Genomic DNA, 16,992 nt, shown 5'->3' with positions numbered 1-16,992 from the left:
ACACACCACTGTCCTGCCACACAGACTTTATTATGGGATATTATGACTGCTTCTGAGCTCTCACTACACCAGTGTTTACAAATATTATCACCCCATCTTTATGGTTAAACTTATCCACTTTTATATTTGTATGGAAATCTGGCTAATCAGTAACTAAAAATGCCTAGACACAGAATTATACATTAATAATAACCATAGATCCTACCAGAGGTTCTGTTGCAATTACAGTAAATTTTTGTAGTCCTGAATTGAATCACCAACTGAGCCCAAATGCTGTTGTTATTAAAACATTTTAAGATCCAAGACAGCCAATATGAGTTTTAGCTGTTATTACCACACTGGCAGCAACAAAGGCAAACAGGTAGAATGCCCACTGAGTAAAATTGGAAAAAACCTACAAAAAAAGCAAGAAAATGTACAAGTCCTCATATCCAGAGAGCCATACAAGCAAAACAGAGGCACAAAACTATACTTGAAAACTTAGAAGGAGAAAAATACAATATAATTCCTTTAACCACTAAGGACATTTTGATTAAAAAAATAATTTGGTAACTGATACTGAAACAATAATCACCATGCTGTCACTATCATAACAGAGAGGACATTAAAAACATAAATAAAAATCAAGAGGTAGATGGAGACAGCATTAAAAGGAAATCCTAAACATAATAAGAAAGTAACAAGTTACCAAATAAAATCCCCAAAACAGAACCACACCATGGCAGTTTCACTGATATAATTAACAGAAATATTAGAAAGCAATGCTTTTCGTTAAACAGCTGCAAATTTTTTGTTCTAATAAAAATAAAATTCCTTTTTCTCCCTTAACTGTTATTTGCCTGATGTGTTGCTTAAATAAATCTAAATCTTCACATAAAGAATTAATATGGACATCAGCAGTTTCCAAATTACATAAAAACATTTCTCCCTTTAGAATACACATGTGAGATGCCAGGGATAATCAGCAAAAAAATACAAAGCAAATTTTAACACACTGACTACTCATTTTTGGCATTGCTCATTTCAGTAACAAGGAACTGCAAGGTAAGAGCTACCAAAGACTGAAGTTCAAAATGTAGATCAGAATACCTGAAAGGCATACTCCAAATCTCTTCAGGTGTAAGTTTGTGATCCATGCAAACTTCTGGAATGTTTGTATTATACAGCAAGCAAGTACAGTACCACAGAATAGGCTGAATTGGAAGGGACCCCCAAGGATCATCAAGTCCAAATTGTATGCAACTTGCATTTAATTTCCCTGCTTAAAACATCCCTCATGGTAAGAGCACAAGGGTCTAACAGTTACAGGGGTAGCTGTTATTTGTGTATGGGATTCCATATTGGTTTTCAGCTTGGAATCAAGCATATTCACTTAGCTAGACAGACACTGGAATATGCAGCAAGAGTGAGTAGCCTTTGTGGCTACACTCAGTTCACTCCAGGACTTTCAAATGAAACCAGCTGAAGACAACAAACTGGCTGCCATGGAAAGATCAAGTCCAGAAGACTGGCCTTTACCAAAAACCAACCTAGCTACCACTGGAATCGCAAAGTTTACCAAGAACTTCCAACACAGCAACATTTTTTTTCCAGCTGTTTATTTTCATTACACTCCTTGGATGTACTGGTAAAAAATGAGGGAAGAAAATAAACTGTTGTTTAATATAGCCAAGCTGATCTGACTACAGGCTCAGAGAGGCCATGAATCACTTACAACTTTTTGCAACATTATCTCCTCTCCTGTCCCTATATCTCTAAGTAATTTCCAGTGGAAGCATGTACCTTTGTAGAGTGAACAAAAGCCCACTGACAGCAGGGCTTGTTTTCATTAATTTTTCATGAAGGATCCCTTTTAGGTTGTCTAAGATTAAAAAATTTTGCTTTAATGCAATCTCAGTCTCCCCTGCACATTTTTGCTTATCTCATGACACCAGACTATCAGCTGCTTCTGAGCTCACACTGGCCACATCAACTTTTCAAAGTCATGTTCACAACTGCAACTGTGACCATCCAACTCACGAAATCTGCTAAACTGCTGACACAACCAGAGAAATTTTTCTAATATACTGTTAGTTACTATTCAAGGGCTGACAAAGAATTTAGAGGTCAATGAGGAACAAAACGTTAAGACTTACACTAAAAACTCAGTGTATAAAGAAATCCAGAAGAAAATACAAATTATCTGAATTACTTTAAGTAGGAAAAAATCTAGTCTAGCTAACTTTCATGATGAAAGTTAAGAATAGAGCTGACTAAATGAAACATTTGCCTCAAGATTGCCAGGAACACTCACATGCTTGTTCCATACCACCACTCCACTATTTGTGCATGATGTCAGCAAATTCAGAATAGCTCTTTCCCCTAGCAAAATAATAGTCAGAGGAAGCATTCATGCCTGATACCAGAATTATTACTTCCTTATAATAACCTGTTTCCACTAACCTGTGTACTCTGTACTTTAGTTGATTATGGATTGCAAAATTACTACTTCTGAATATATTTTCTCTGGAAGGTAAACATCAATGTCTTTGACCAACTAGATAAGCCCAGCATTATTTATTTTCATTCATACAAAAATATTTTTAAAAGGTCTTTTCCCAACTTTTCATATTCCTGAAAATTTTTGCCCACAAGTTTCTCTAGACAGTGCCACTTAACAATGGAAAAAACATTAAACACCAAGAGCGCTAAAGCCAGGATACATATGAGACAGAAACACATTAAACTGCATGCACAGTGTTAAAAAGCAATATCAGAACAGCAGGTGTCTTTATCCAGGTGTCTGGAGTTACACTCCCAAATCTTCAACTGACATCTGTAGTTCCAAGTGATTCAAGCTAATTGGACAGATTTATGAGATGACATTTTCAAACTTTAAAATGAAAATTACTCCTTTAAATTTTGAGGTAACTAAAAACCTAGCTATTCTACCCATGAAAGCCAACATTAGGATTCATTGTCACAGGGCCCACTTATCATTTTGGATACATCTGACAGGAGAACAGACATAAACACAATTCGATAATCTCCCTGTTCACCACAATCTGTTAGCTGTGAGTGTAATTATGATACTAAACAAAATGAAACACACAAAGGTTTTATAAAAATCAGCATATACAGCACAAAGTAGGGAAGTGCTCAAGAATTAGCATTTTAAAACAAAAGGTGCTCAACAACTGCAATTACATGTCCTTTTTCTATCCATCTGTCAGTGACAGAGGTCTCTGAATCTGGAAGTTCTTTAGTTAACTCTCACAGTCAATATCCCAGCCCAAAAGAATACCATTGCTCTTTAGACATTGACTTCAGAAGTGTCACACAAGAAGGGTCTGGTAAGTCACATCTTCTGCACAGTGTCAGCATTTTTAGAGCTTCTGTAGAGTTGGAACAACATTTCCCAGTACTTTCATTAATAAGCATCAATGAAACAACTGAGACACAGAAATTTATTTTGCCTTGAAACATAAAACTGATCTAAAGTAATTCACTGACTCATGATGAACGTTGGTAAAATTTATTTTGTATGGAAAATTAAACACAGTAAAGAAATCTTACCATCATGAATCTCAAATGCCAAACTAGTGATCTTCTGTGTAATTATCATCATTGGACTGTCACAAAAAAGGGAAGAAAGAACAATTTAGATACAAATTCATGATTTTCTTTCACTTATAAATACCAGGGGAATTTTATATTAGGACTCTAGGTTAACGACTCTAAGTTGGAACATCTTCAATGCAAGAACAAAGTGTTTTGTTTTTTCACTCAAGCCATTCCAGAGTTTTCAATGCAAAGAGAAGAATTTAAGCCTTAAATGCAGTATTTGATAACACCTGTCTTTTATTGCTGCATTAGGTTCTACAAATACAGCTGAAGTGTTTCACATGTATTTTTTACTAACATAGTTTATTTTTTTTTCAGGGAGAAGAATAAAGAAGAAAAGACAGAGCAATTATATTCATTGCAAGATTGTGCAGCAGTAAGCAAAGGACAAGAAAATTATAACAAAGTTGAATATTAAAATAAGTTGTTTAGATATGCAGACCACTTCCATGGTTTCCAATAACACCTAATCCTATCTTTGATTTTTCCATCGAGAATTATTATTTGCTCCAAGTAAACATACCTGGCAAAACAAAAACCCAGCATAATTATGCTGACTCAAACAGAGTTCACTTTGTTCTGAATTTGGTACACTTGAGTGAATCTTAAACTGTCCAAGAAATATTCTGCCATGGCTATCCAAGTCAGTTTTGTACTGAGAAATTATACCATTTTCATAGCATCTAAGAATTTTTTCCTGATGTGAATTTCAAAATTATGAACCTCCTCCCTGGGGTAGGGAAGCAATGGGGAATGCATAAAGTAACCAACTACAATTTAGAAATTTAATTTTTAAATCAGATCTCAAAAAACACATCAGGGGTTGAATTTACCTAGAAGTATCTGAGCTGGAGAAAAAAAAAAACCCCAAACAACAAAACCAACAACAATCACAAAAAAAAAAAAAAAAAAAAAAAAAAAAAAAAAAAAAAACCAAGAGTAAACAAAAAAACCCTCACAATAAAAAAATAATGTTGTACAATGGGCACTTAGTTTTGTTCATGTCTTGAGTGTACTTGGCATCTTTGTAACATATTAAGTTGGCACAGAAACACAAATCCAAAAGCCATCAAGTTCTCCTTCATTAACAAGGCAGTATTTTGCCATATGGTTCAGTCCATCAAACTGATTTTCTTTTTAGGTAATGGTTAAAATGGTTTCAAAGCACACAATTATTTCCAGTCCTCAACATGCACTCAGGGGAAAAAAAATTTTACCAGTGCCCCAAAATCCTGATACCAAGACTAAAGTGACACATGAGGGTCATAAAGGAAGAAGACTAAACAGGAACAAATAGTCTGATAAATCCCTCATACCTTTTTCTAGCATTTAATCTGTAGGCCTGCCTGGTGCTGGCAGAAATCCCCAACCAACTCTAAGCATAATGGGTTTTCCTTCTGTAAGCAGACATGTGACAGCATGGGTCCTGCCTGGTGGAAGGATGGAGTCCAGGAGGAGCTCAGTCAGCCCTTACATTAATTCCAGCTGATAAATCTGTCATTGTTATCACAGCAGACCCTGGGATTCTATTTTTTTTCTTCTCCTGAAGTGGCTATTCCAGTACCATCAAATATTTGGCTGAGGAGCAAAAATCTAGAGACTAAAAGAGGAAGAGTCCTTCCTGGCACAGTGAGGCTGTGAAGCAGGATTTTAACAATCCCTTTTAGGTGCTGGCAGAAAGGCAAAGGAGGCAGCTGGGATCTGTTAGTACTGCAGCCAGGACCACACAGCTCTGCACAAGCAATTGCATCTCCAGCATGAGCTGTCCCCAGTTTTCTCCACTGCCAGTGCATTGAGAGCTTCCTTCAAATTTTGAGCAGATTTTCTCAGCTTGGGCACCTCAGACAAGCACTGCATGCTAGGAGAAATATCCAGGTAAACACACATTAAAGCTCTTTTGGGGCTAACCACTATACAAATCCATGCCAACATCTTTAGAAAGAAGAACTTGCTCATACTGGAGCTCAGCAGCTAGTCAGGCAACTTTAGGGGTTTTTTTTGAGCTTACTCTCTACTCCCAGAACCAGAGAAAGTTTTCTTTCTCTGCCTGTTTTGGAAGTAATCTCTGCCTCATGTCAAGGGAGCACATGCAGTGAATGCCTGAGATTTAATGTGATATGCATTCATCAAGCTCCCAAACTGGTGCATGAAAGGGTGGTTGAAATCTGCCATCTCAAACACACAATCAGAGAGCTTGATCCAGGCTTCAGAACAATTCTGTCCAGAGCACAGAGCTCATAAATCATGAAATGCTTTGGGTTGGAAGGGACCTTGAAAATCATCTACCTCCATCATCCCAGCCCTGAGCAGACACCTTCAATTAGATCAGGTTGCTCCATCCAACCTGGCCTTGAACTTCTCCGGGGATAGGATGTGGGAATCTCTGGATGTGTTTAGACCTAACAGAAATCTTTGAGCTACCACCAAACCATCAGAGCCACATCTGAAAGCAGTACAGTCCCATCTGAACAATGGTGTGCTCAAGCTCTACTAAATGTTCTGAGAATGAGAACAACAAAGTGTAATTACACTGTTTTCACAGTCAGCTCAGAACTCTGATCACTGCCAGGGGTGTACAGTGAGCTGGAAGGGACCGCATCTGGACTACAGTTTCACTAGTAATGGTGAAATTATGTTCAACATCAGTAAATCTAGTGTCTTTATGCATATGACTGTGCTGCAAGCTCTCATTTCAGCCAGTGGAGATGTGGTCCAGAGTCAGGGACATCTGACAAGTGACCCAGTTCACACTCAGGTAGACACTTCGTGCTGGGTCAGCTGCAATGCCCTCCAGCCTCTACTGTCCACATCAATCACATCTCTGCTGACTACAACTGGAACTTGGGTATCTGGCTTGAAGGCAGACACTTGGATGTAAGACAAATGTAGAAAGATGTTGTAGAAGGTAAGAAGATAAAGATGACAGAAAAGATGAACTCAACCATAAGAGCTTTTGGCTTCAGCCTACAAATTAATTTTCTGGATTACATGTCTGTTACCAATAAAGACTGAAAAGTAACAAGGCTAACAAGTACAATTCCATCACAGGTTATGCTAAACTACAAAGACCACTGCCATTCACAGTATCCCTGGAAAGCACTTAATGCATTATTTTAAGCAGACTAGCAAGTACTCCTCATCACTTTTTTTATCCTCTCTAGAATATACACTCTCCTTAAATCAACAAAAGCACTATCACAGCAGCAAACTTGTTTGTAAGAAATGTTGTACTTCACTTCTTTGTGTCTACAGCAGAAAGAAGAATTACCAATACGGTTTATTTTTATTTTGCCCATTTAATTCTGTTTTGCTCCTATACAGTTCAAGTCAAATATAGGTATAAGTTCACAATATAATATGAGGGCAAACAGACAAAACCTTCTGTTTCTCTGTGACTACCTCAACATCCAGGTGCCTGTCTCCTTAGCTTTCTCCTTCTGGAACATCTAACATAAAATGAAAAAAAGAAAGAAGCTAAAAGCTAAATTCCATAAAACGTTCTGATTTTCCTCAAGAAGTGGTATCAGACTGTGCCAGGCAAGTAAGTACACCAGACACAATTCAAGGCTCATCATGCTGTCAAGGATGGTAGCAGACACTTTAATGCAAAAATCAAAGAGAAAAAATTCCCATAGCCACCAAATCCTTTATGCCATTCAGCCAGGAACAAGAGGCAATAGATAACACACTGGTGGTTCTAAGAAGAACAATTGTTCACAAAATTCTCAATTTGTATGATTAAAGCATAGTTACTTATATATTTGCATGTGTGCCAATATGCACATACATGCTCAGCTTTCTCCCAAAGTTTTAAAGGCTGACACAATTAATTGTGGGGGGCAGGGAAGAGGGGAGAGCAACAAGTAAAACATCCCCAACAACAATAGATACAGTATCACTTAGGAGGAAAAGATAGGAAGATTATTTTTCTCCTTACCCAGAAAAATCAGCAGAATACTGTCCATAATCAAAGATATAGACCCTAGTAATTTGGCACACAGTGAGGTATCCTAAAGCGAAAACAAAGCAATACCTGGAAAGAAAATGGGGAAAAAATTTCAATTAAAAATCATAAGCATTTCTCCACTGAATAAAGTACCATTTCAATAGAATTTAATCTCCAATTATTTCTACAAAATATTACATAATAGGAATCTGTAATTATACTTTATTCTGCCTGAGGTTTTTTTGCAATGTTTATTCTACACAAACACATACTTTTTTATTTGAAAGTGTGCAGTTCAACCATAGAAATTCTATTGTCAGTAGCCAAAATATTTACACCAATAAAGCCTAGAATTTAGAATTGTAAGCACCACTGTAAAAACTGCAAGTCCTATAAAGAGAAAATTAATCTGTTAAGGTTGTTTTTTTTTTTTCTACTTCGAGGCTAATTTTTGTCTCTATGAGCATAGAAGTTTGGAAAATGATACATCAAATAATTTCCATTGCATGTATACTGCTATGCATTCAAAATTCATTACCACAAATCATATTGCTGCTGTTTTCCAAGGACCTGGAAAAGTCAAGTAATTTTCAAATACACATATTAAAACACAGTTGAGTGGAAAAGGAACAGGACACCTTTTGTCTTCTATTAAACTGATCCTGAGCAAAGGTAAGAAAAAACACATATAGGAACTGTAAAAGTGTTACAATGTTATAAATAGATGAGCTGTGAAAGTGTTCTATGTATGACTAAATTAGTTTTACACACCGTTTTCTCAACAACACACTAGTGAGAACTGATCTGGCAATATACCTCACAAAATCTGCCAGGTGTTCTTTGAAGTCCAAAAGGACAGTGAATGCCAGCAGGAATTTAACTAATCCTTTAGGACTTTAATGTATGAACTCCACAGTCTTTACTTCATGCACAAGACTGATGTGCAATCCTGCAGCAAACTGCATAATGCATCTAAAATCCAGTTAGAATGAAAATATTCATTCAACAAACTGAAAATCACAGCCAGGACTGGATTTAGGTGAACTAGTGAGGGACACTGCAAGACTACTTTGGAACATGACTTTCTTTTCCAAATAAATATTTTGCAAGAATTTATTAACAAAATCTAAGGTCTTAGAAACTATTCTTCAATCTGACACTTGCAGTTTAACCTTTAACTCAAAAACATGCTATATATAAACCATTGAATATTTTAAAGCATCCAACTTTGAAATTACAGATTACCTTATATACCATTAAATTACATGTATTTTGGTGAAAAAAAATTAGGGGGTCTGTTTTAGCAATAGTTTATTTTATGTTTTCATTAACATCCACAATCCAGAAACAGTATTATACTGGGAGGCTAACGGGTACAAAAGTGCTTATAGTAAGAATACACTGGCACAGGTTGCCCGGAGAGGTGACAGATGCCTCATCCCTGGGAACATTCAAGGTCAGGTTGAATAGGGCTCTGAACAACCTGATCTAGTTGAAGATGTTCCTTGCAGGGTGGACTAGATGTCCTTTAAAATGAAATTCAAAGTAATCCACAATTATAAGAAATACACAATAGTCATCATGACCAACATGGTAGGGGTTTCTCACAACATTCAGTTAATACCCACACTGAAGTTAAAGCACAGAAACGGAAGAAAGAAAAATGAAACACCTTAAACTTCTTGATTTGATTCCAAATTTCAGTCTAAAACAAAAGCTGTCTTCTGACAGAGCAGTGACATTTGCTGCTGTTACACTCACCAAACACAACTATGAATCTTAACTATCTTCCAGTTATGTCAGCCACAGTTCCAAGTTACACACAGACTGGAAGACTGAAAATTTTTAATTGATGAGTAAAACACAGGAGCTTGCAATCCATACTATGTTTTTCAACTTCCACCTGCATCTCTGCACATCAGTCATGCCACACCACATCCCTTGTTCATGAGAAATGTCATTTCACCAGGCAAAGTGCAGCAATACGTTCTCCCCTAAGGAACTTAAGATTTATGACAGCTTGCATCATTCCTGTTATTTCTTCTGCAGGTTTGTAGTGCAACTTGCTGATCATCCTAACTCTCATGTAAATCCATCTTTAGTTTAAAAAAATCAGATAAGATCTGAAAATGTTTTGAGAACTTTCTAGAATACTCTTACACATGTTTCTTAGTCTCTTCAATAATTCATTCAACAACCCTTAGATCAGAAAATTGAGTGAAGTTTTGCAGCATTCAACCACATCAAGTTTTACCCGACTATAAAGCTAATTACAAGCTTCACACAAATGCAATTTACCCAACTTTCTCCACCAGCAGAAAAGCAATTGGTCTTAAAAGTCGATGTTACTCTATACTTGCTTCTCACTGTATAATGTTCATGTGACCAGAAAGATGAAAGTATTTCACACTGAAGATGAACGGCTACAAGCAAGTCACAACATGGTTATTGTTTCAAGTAACTTTCAGACAAACTGACCTGCAATGAACATAATGCCTGTACTGTGAAACAGAAAGACCCAAAAACATTCATTTAAAATATATCTAATTCCCAGGATCTTTGTCAATACAACCTTAATTTATCTATCAACAGATGCACCAAATTCAGACACATCTGGGAGACACTGTAGCATGTACCACAAACCAGAACACAGTGATATGTTTAACTCCTAATTAGAAGTTTTAAAAAAAAGAAAGAAATTAAGCCAACAATCTGGATAGCCTATTATATAGAAAGGCTTTTCTTGTACAGGTATTTAATATAATATTTCAATTCCTTACAATTTTTAACATCTCAGAACACTAAAAACAGTATGCAACATGTTTTACTCATAAAATTTTATCTTTTCTTTAAAAAGAAACGTATCAAGTAAACGACTCAATGTTTTTAGAAGTATATTCTAGCATATTATAAATGAAGTACCTTAACTATACACATAAATATTACAATATATAGAAAATTCTAAGTAAGCATCCCCTCCATGTACTTCTTTACAGAAGGTGTTCATAATGAGAACATCCACTTATTTCTATTTTTTTAAAAAGGCAAATTAATCTCTTACTAGCAAATAAAATACATTGTCCTATTCACTATTTTTTGTCTACTCATGTTTTGACAACTAACATTAAGCAACATACATATCAGGAATTTTTACCTGCATGTATACACATAAAACCAAAATACATCATTCTACCTATATGTACACACACATATACAGATATACAGGGTTTGGTGCCTTCCCATTACACGAACTTTCTTCCAGTCTCCAAACATCCTGATGGAATTTGATACATATTTTCTATGGTTAAGATTACATAGAATGACTCCTGAAACATCATTTCTGCTAATGCAGAACACTTCAATCTCCTCCCTGTACCCCTCTTATTTACTGTCCTCACAAGTTTAGCACAGCCAACACCACAACATCATTGCTCACTTCAGTGCAAAGATGTTGGATTTTGTTTGAACAGCTGATTTTTTTTCCTACAGGCAAAGCATTTTTATCCAGTGTCACCTTAAAATTTCATTCCACATGACACAGCATCATGGTTTAACTCCAGCTGGCAGCCACTCCCTCACTGCTCCCACCATACATGCACCACCCACAGGGAAAGGGAGGAGTAGAAAGAAAAGGTGAACCTCATGGGTTGAGATAAGACAATTTATTAAGTCAACTAAATATCATGATAATAAATATACTAATACTGATAATAATTGAAATTACAAGGAGAGGAAGAACAAACAATAGAACCCAAGAGAAAAGAGATGCACACTACAATTGCTCATCACCTGCTTACTGAGGAGCAGATCAGTTCCCTTCCAGGTAACTCCCCCCAGTTTATACAGTGACCATGTCACTCTATCCCTTTGGCCAGCTCAGGTCAGCTGTCCTGGCCATGCTTCCTCACGGCTTCTTGTGCACTTCCTCACTGGCAGAGCATGGGAAACTGACCTGGATCTGACTTACAGCAAGCATTACCTAGCCACAACCAAAACGTCAGTGTGTTATCAAAACCATTCTCATACCAAATCCCAAGCACAGAAATGAACCAGCCACTAGGAAGAAAACAGCATTGTCCCAGTCAAAAGCAGGACATACAGCAGCCATCCTGCCCAGCACATCCTGTGTAACAGGAAGACATAAAGGCTCAAAGTCTCCATCTAGCCCAGGATCCAGAACTGTGTCCTCCCCACAGCAGGAGCTCAAACAAAGGAATGCAGATGAGCAGAACAAGCACAGAAGTTGCTTCCCAGTGTTCTCCCACACTAAAACCATCAGCATAGACCCAGATTCAAGCACATTATCCACATGTTTAATAACACTCAGCATAGTACACCTCTATCAACTTCTGGCTCCAAAGCACACCCTCATCTTTGCCACACTCTGTTGCTCCAAATACACTTGAGAAAGAGCTGTTAATCTCAACATCTTTAGCACAATCATACACAAATTTGGTAGAACTGAATGAGCCAGCAGAGCCCACTTAAATAAAGCTTCCACATATTTAAGAATATAAAGATTACATATGTGGTTTAAAGTCAAAACCCCCATCTTTTACCTGTGTTCCTCAGAAATTTTGGGTTGCTTGTCAAGAAAGAACATCCACAGGTTAATTCTAGAGCTTTGTCTCTGCTGATGAGTAAGCTGAGCAGCACAGAGATCCAGGCTAACAATCAGCCAATATATGTGATGTTTTTGTGTAACAAAGTGTGGGAGTTGCATTTTCATTTTACACTCAGCATCTTAGTTATAAAATGTACATTCCTACTGTACCTATCTCTGTGTGCACAAAATGCAGCAAAAATAGAACTGTGACCTTGACAAAGGCAGGCTTTGAGAGATGTCATAACAGCTTCTGTTATTTTAGGCTCTTCTCATGCAGTAGAAGGACAACAGCACAATATGCTATTTTGCTGGAAGAAAGTTAAATAAACCAATCAACACAGGGTGCTTTTTTACCAGCTAGTTGGCACATACTACAGATTTAGCCTTCAAATAAAGGCTTCATGTCCAGTCAAGACCTACTTATTCCACTATGTTAGGAAAAAGTACTTTTATTCCCTTTAAATGTGTAATTATTCCATTTTAAAAGGCAGACCTAGACACCACATAACATTATACTGCACTGATTTTTAGAAAAGGTGACAGAATAGCCTCTGAGTTTTCCCAAGTCCTGTGCTGAAAGCTGCTGCATAGGTTTGCTTGTTTGTTTTTCCACAGATTATGCCAAATATAGAAAAAAAAACCCTAAAAAATTAAATTCTTGCCTCTAGGGTCAGAACTAAATTCTTATTAAAATCCAGCTATATTATTTTTTAATTCTGATTATTATAATCCGTTTGCACTGTTCACACAGAGAAACTCAATTCTGTGCAGTTAGAACATACAATATTTGCTTATAAAACTTCAAAAGGAAAAATGTACATCAAAAAAAAGTCCAAAGTGTCAAAGCTAAACATCTAATTCTGCAATCATCTAGCACAAGCCAACAGAAATACTGATTAGAATTAGCTTAGTTTTGATTATCTGAGAGCCTCAAGGTAAGCTACTCTGCTCAATCTGCTTTTTTTATACCAAAAAGAGTTGCCTATTTATAATTTTCTTATGTATGTGTTATTGACATACATAATTGCTACTTCTTAGGAAACAGAGCAGGTTTATGATGTAAACAATAACAGCCTCAGAGTGTGTGTGCCTCTAAAATACAAGCAATAATAATCCTCCTGCCCACTCAGAAGCTTCTGATTCACACACTAATCTGTCCCTCCTGATTACTTCAAGCGGAGATCCAAAATGCATTTAAATAAACAGCAAACAAAAAGACAAAACCAGGCTGTCTATGAGCCCATTTCCAGAGAATGAAGCATTCATACCATCGTGCTTTGGTAATAAGCAATTTGACTATCACATTCCACCCATTTCCAACCCTCAGATGAAGATTTTTGGGTCTGACAGCCATTTTAAAGCAAATTTAACAAGTGGACAGAGTTCTCCAATGCTTAGCTCCAAAGCAGCCTGACCCAACCCACGGCAGGAGGGCTGCACTGGCTCCCAGCAGCCCGGCCTGGCTGGTCCCGGCAGCGCCCAGCCTGCAGCCCCAGGGCCCACGGCGGGATTTGCTCAGTGTCCTAGGGTGACATTAGGATGTTTGTATCCCCATTTGTGTGTTCTGTTTATGCTGTTTACATATTATGTTCTGTGCCTTCAAGACTGGCTGTGAAGAGCGAAGTTTTGTTTTGGTTTTGTTATCAGCCACTCCCCCACGGCTGGCACGACATAGTACTATGTACTGCCAGACGGGGCAGTACATAGTGCTGCTTTTGGCTTGGCTTTTTCACCTTGCTCTTGCTTCTGCTTTGCTCCTGCTCACTAGTTAATTTAGCTAAGCAGTCCGATTTTTTTCCCGGACTGTTTTTCCTTTCCCTTTCTTGGAACCACTCGAACCTGCTCCGCACTGGGACCTGGGAACACCGAGAGTTTGCACCCTGTGGCTGCAGCAGCTGCCCCAGCGCCAGAGGCACTGATAACAGAGCAACCACTCCCAAGAGAGACCTTCTGAATTTGTCATCTTTTTTCAGAGGGTGAAAGAGTGGTGCCTTGCAGTATTGTTCATTTTGCATGCTGGGGGTGCTGTGCCTGTTCATAAACAGGTTCCTTTCACTTCTCTCCGAGAAATCCTTCCCGAACCGGTTGGGGGGAGGAGCCGTGTGGGTTTGCTTTATGGAGGAGCCCCCTTTGGAGGTCTTCTCCCAAATTTGCCCTAAACCAGGACACTCAGCCACAGGGAAAACACCAGCCAGGCCCCTCGGTGCCCTGCACACAGACACACAAGGCTGGGTACACGAGGATTCATTGGCTCAAGTGTCCCAGAACCATTTGTGGTGGCTTGACTGTTTGTTTATGCAGATCCGCTGCTGACATTATCACTTGACTAATGTATTTTGATGTTTTGCTACATAATGGCAACATAATGGTTTGGTAAAGTAAATCTTTACCAAGCTAAATTAAATGATCATTCCAGTTATAGCTACAGGCCATATTCCAAATGCAACATTAATACATGACAAATGCAACACAGATATTCTTGTCAAAAACACATGCAAGAACACTTCATCTCTTCCACATGCTCCCTAATGTTACATTCTCTTGCTTTCCCCCTGCTCCTTTCAATTCTGGAACATCTCAAGGACAAGGAGACCAGCTTCAAACTCTAATAAATGAGAGAAACATCATCTAAAACAGAAGACAGGCAGGAGGGAGAGCGCTTTCATATCTTCCCTGGAATGGAAGACACATATTGCGTGATTCATTCTTTCTGTAAGACTCCAAAAGGAACACAGAACTAAGAAAGTGGGAATAAAAAATATTTGCTTCCCTAGAAAACTCAAAGCTGAGAGCTGAAGTTGATATCTCCAAATTTTAATGTTAAATTGAGATAAGACATGAGGGGTCACCTAAGTTCTCCCTCACTGGAGAGAACTTGATATGACCCATATTGGGTCACATCAACCCCTATTTCTGCAATCACTTGTAAGTATAACAGTAAACAATGCAGATAAGAGCACCAAGTCTGACCTTTGCATTTCAAAAAGTTGACAATAGTATAGAGCACTTAAAAACACAAATCCTAACAGCTTCACAACACAAAATCTGTAAAGGCAGAACACCATGATGCTGGAATCTGCCTGTACAAAACCCTGATGAAGGAAGTAGAATCTTGAGATCTTCTGACACAAATGAGCACTCATAACTCAGAAAACAAATAGCTGACATGCTGGTGCTGTGAATTTTCATCTGTTCACTCATTTTTCTACATAATATTTGCCTAGCTTTAGGATGCTTCAGCATCACAGCATGCAAGTAATTTTATGCTTACTCTTTCTTCTATGTGATACATAAGTAACTTTTCTGCAAACACCAGAACTGCTTTGCAAAATTAACTATCATTAATTTTGCAAACCAGCAGAAACCCACAGACCACAAAGTCGGAAAACAATCAGATATTAGGTGTGTGGCAGCAACACAACTTCTGAGAATATTTTTAAGGAAATAAAAATGTCATTACAGAACACTGACAACAATGGGACTACTGCAAGTGCTATTTTAAAGAACATGTTTAATAGTCACAATGGTTTAGAAACAGTAAACTAGAACTGCTAAGTACAAAGTACTTTGTAATAATTCTATTCCACTGGACCAGCTAGCCTTACACAAGAACTCACAGGAAGTTTAACAGAACAAGTTCTCTGATGACAAAACAATAGCAAGGTCAATCATTAAACCCATCACTGCTGTTAACTCAGCACTTGGCAAGTATCATCTTGGATGAAGATAAGAGGGAGCTGTTATTTCCATTCACCCACTCATCACCCTGCTCCAGCTACACACCCCCTTGTGCCCCATGCTCTTGCCCATGTTCTCTGGGGAGGGAGCACATTCCCAGCTGCCTCAGCCCTCCAATCTCTGCTGCAGCCCCACATCTTTGCCTTGAGACACAAAAACCGAGGCAGAGAACCGGTGTGGCTGCAACACTGCCAGCAGAGAGAGGCCAGGTTTGCTCAGCCACGAGGTGATGTGATGCCAGCTGGAATTTGTGCTCAGCCAGCCAGGAGACATTTTCTGCATGTGTTAAGGATGGCAGCAGCTGGGGAACATACGGGATATGATTTGCTGAGAAGGTGGCTGTGCAGCCAGAATCAGTACACAGAGCAGCCAGCAGATTAATAAACAACCCAGCTCCCTGCAAGCAGCATGCAAAACAAAAGGCCACAGGAATCAGATTTAGTTACAAAACCAAGTATTTTAATGATTCCAAGACCAAAGGAAAGCCAGGAGTTTGTGCTAACAACCTAACACAGCTGCATTTTCTTTTAAACCATTGCTCAAAACAAAATGCCCTACAGAAGTATTTTATCAGAGGGGATGATGGTATTTATATTTCCCACCCTATTTCTTGCTTTGCCTATAGAAAGAAATCAAACACTTCTTTCTTTTCAGCAGGGTACTGAATCAAGTGCAAGCCACACACCTGGTCAAATCTGCACCAACAGTGCAGCCCTATACCTTGCTGAGCTATTTACACCATCTTGCAATCAGACACACATCTCAAACAGCATAATGGATGCAATAAAACACTTCTGAAACAATTTCTGAAAAATACAATTTGCTTAAAACATAGCATAAATGAAACACCTGCTTTTCTCCAATGTTTAACATTCCTCTAACCTGGAAAGACCTATCCCTTCAGATGATTTGTTTCATTTCTGTCCAATCCCCATCCCCCAGCCAAGTTAAAGCACTGCTACAATGTCCTATCTTCTGCATCCTTTAATCAATGCATGCCGATGTATATAACATTCACATGATGCATCAACGTCACCACTGTCACAGTATTTGTCATATGGTCCTGCAGAAACACACGCAGAGACCTAAATCAGCTGTT

General features: G+C 38.1%; 1 protein-coding gene across 2 annotated transcripts in view; it reads right to left on the bottom strand.

Annotated features, from left to right (window-relative positions):
- The window catches only part of MBOAT2 (membrane bound O-acyltransferase domain containing 2), a 92,235-nt gene that overhangs the window by 27,958 nt on the left and 47,285 nt on the right, over window positions 1-16,992 (bottom strand). The window contains exons 1-3 of one of the 2 annotated variants that reach the window (XM_058020410.1): window positions 12,109-12,170; window positions 7,541-7,636; window positions 3,556-3,611 (exon numbers count right to left, since the gene is read on the bottom strand). In XM_058020410.1, coding sequence (XP_057876393.1) covers window positions 3,556-3,611; window positions 7,541-7,636; window positions 12,109-12,152 — 196 coding nt within the window. In that variant the 5' untranslated portion in view covers window positions 12,153-12,170. Of the gene's footprint in view, window positions 1-3,555; window positions 3,612-7,540; window positions 7,637-12,108; window positions 12,171-16,992 lie in introns of those variants that run through there. The other variant, XM_058020409.1, reaches the window with a different exon arrangement.

The sequence above is a fragment of the Melospiza georgiana genome, chromosome 3, assembly GCF_028018845.1.
Source record: "Melospiza georgiana isolate bMelGeo1 chromosome 3, bMelGeo1.pri, whole genome shotgun sequence".
NCBI classification, from domain to species: Eukaryota; Metazoa; Chordata; class Aves; order Passeriformes; family Passerellidae; genus Melospiza; species Melospiza georgiana.
This window is presented reverse-complemented; position numbering and strand designations above follow the sequence as displayed.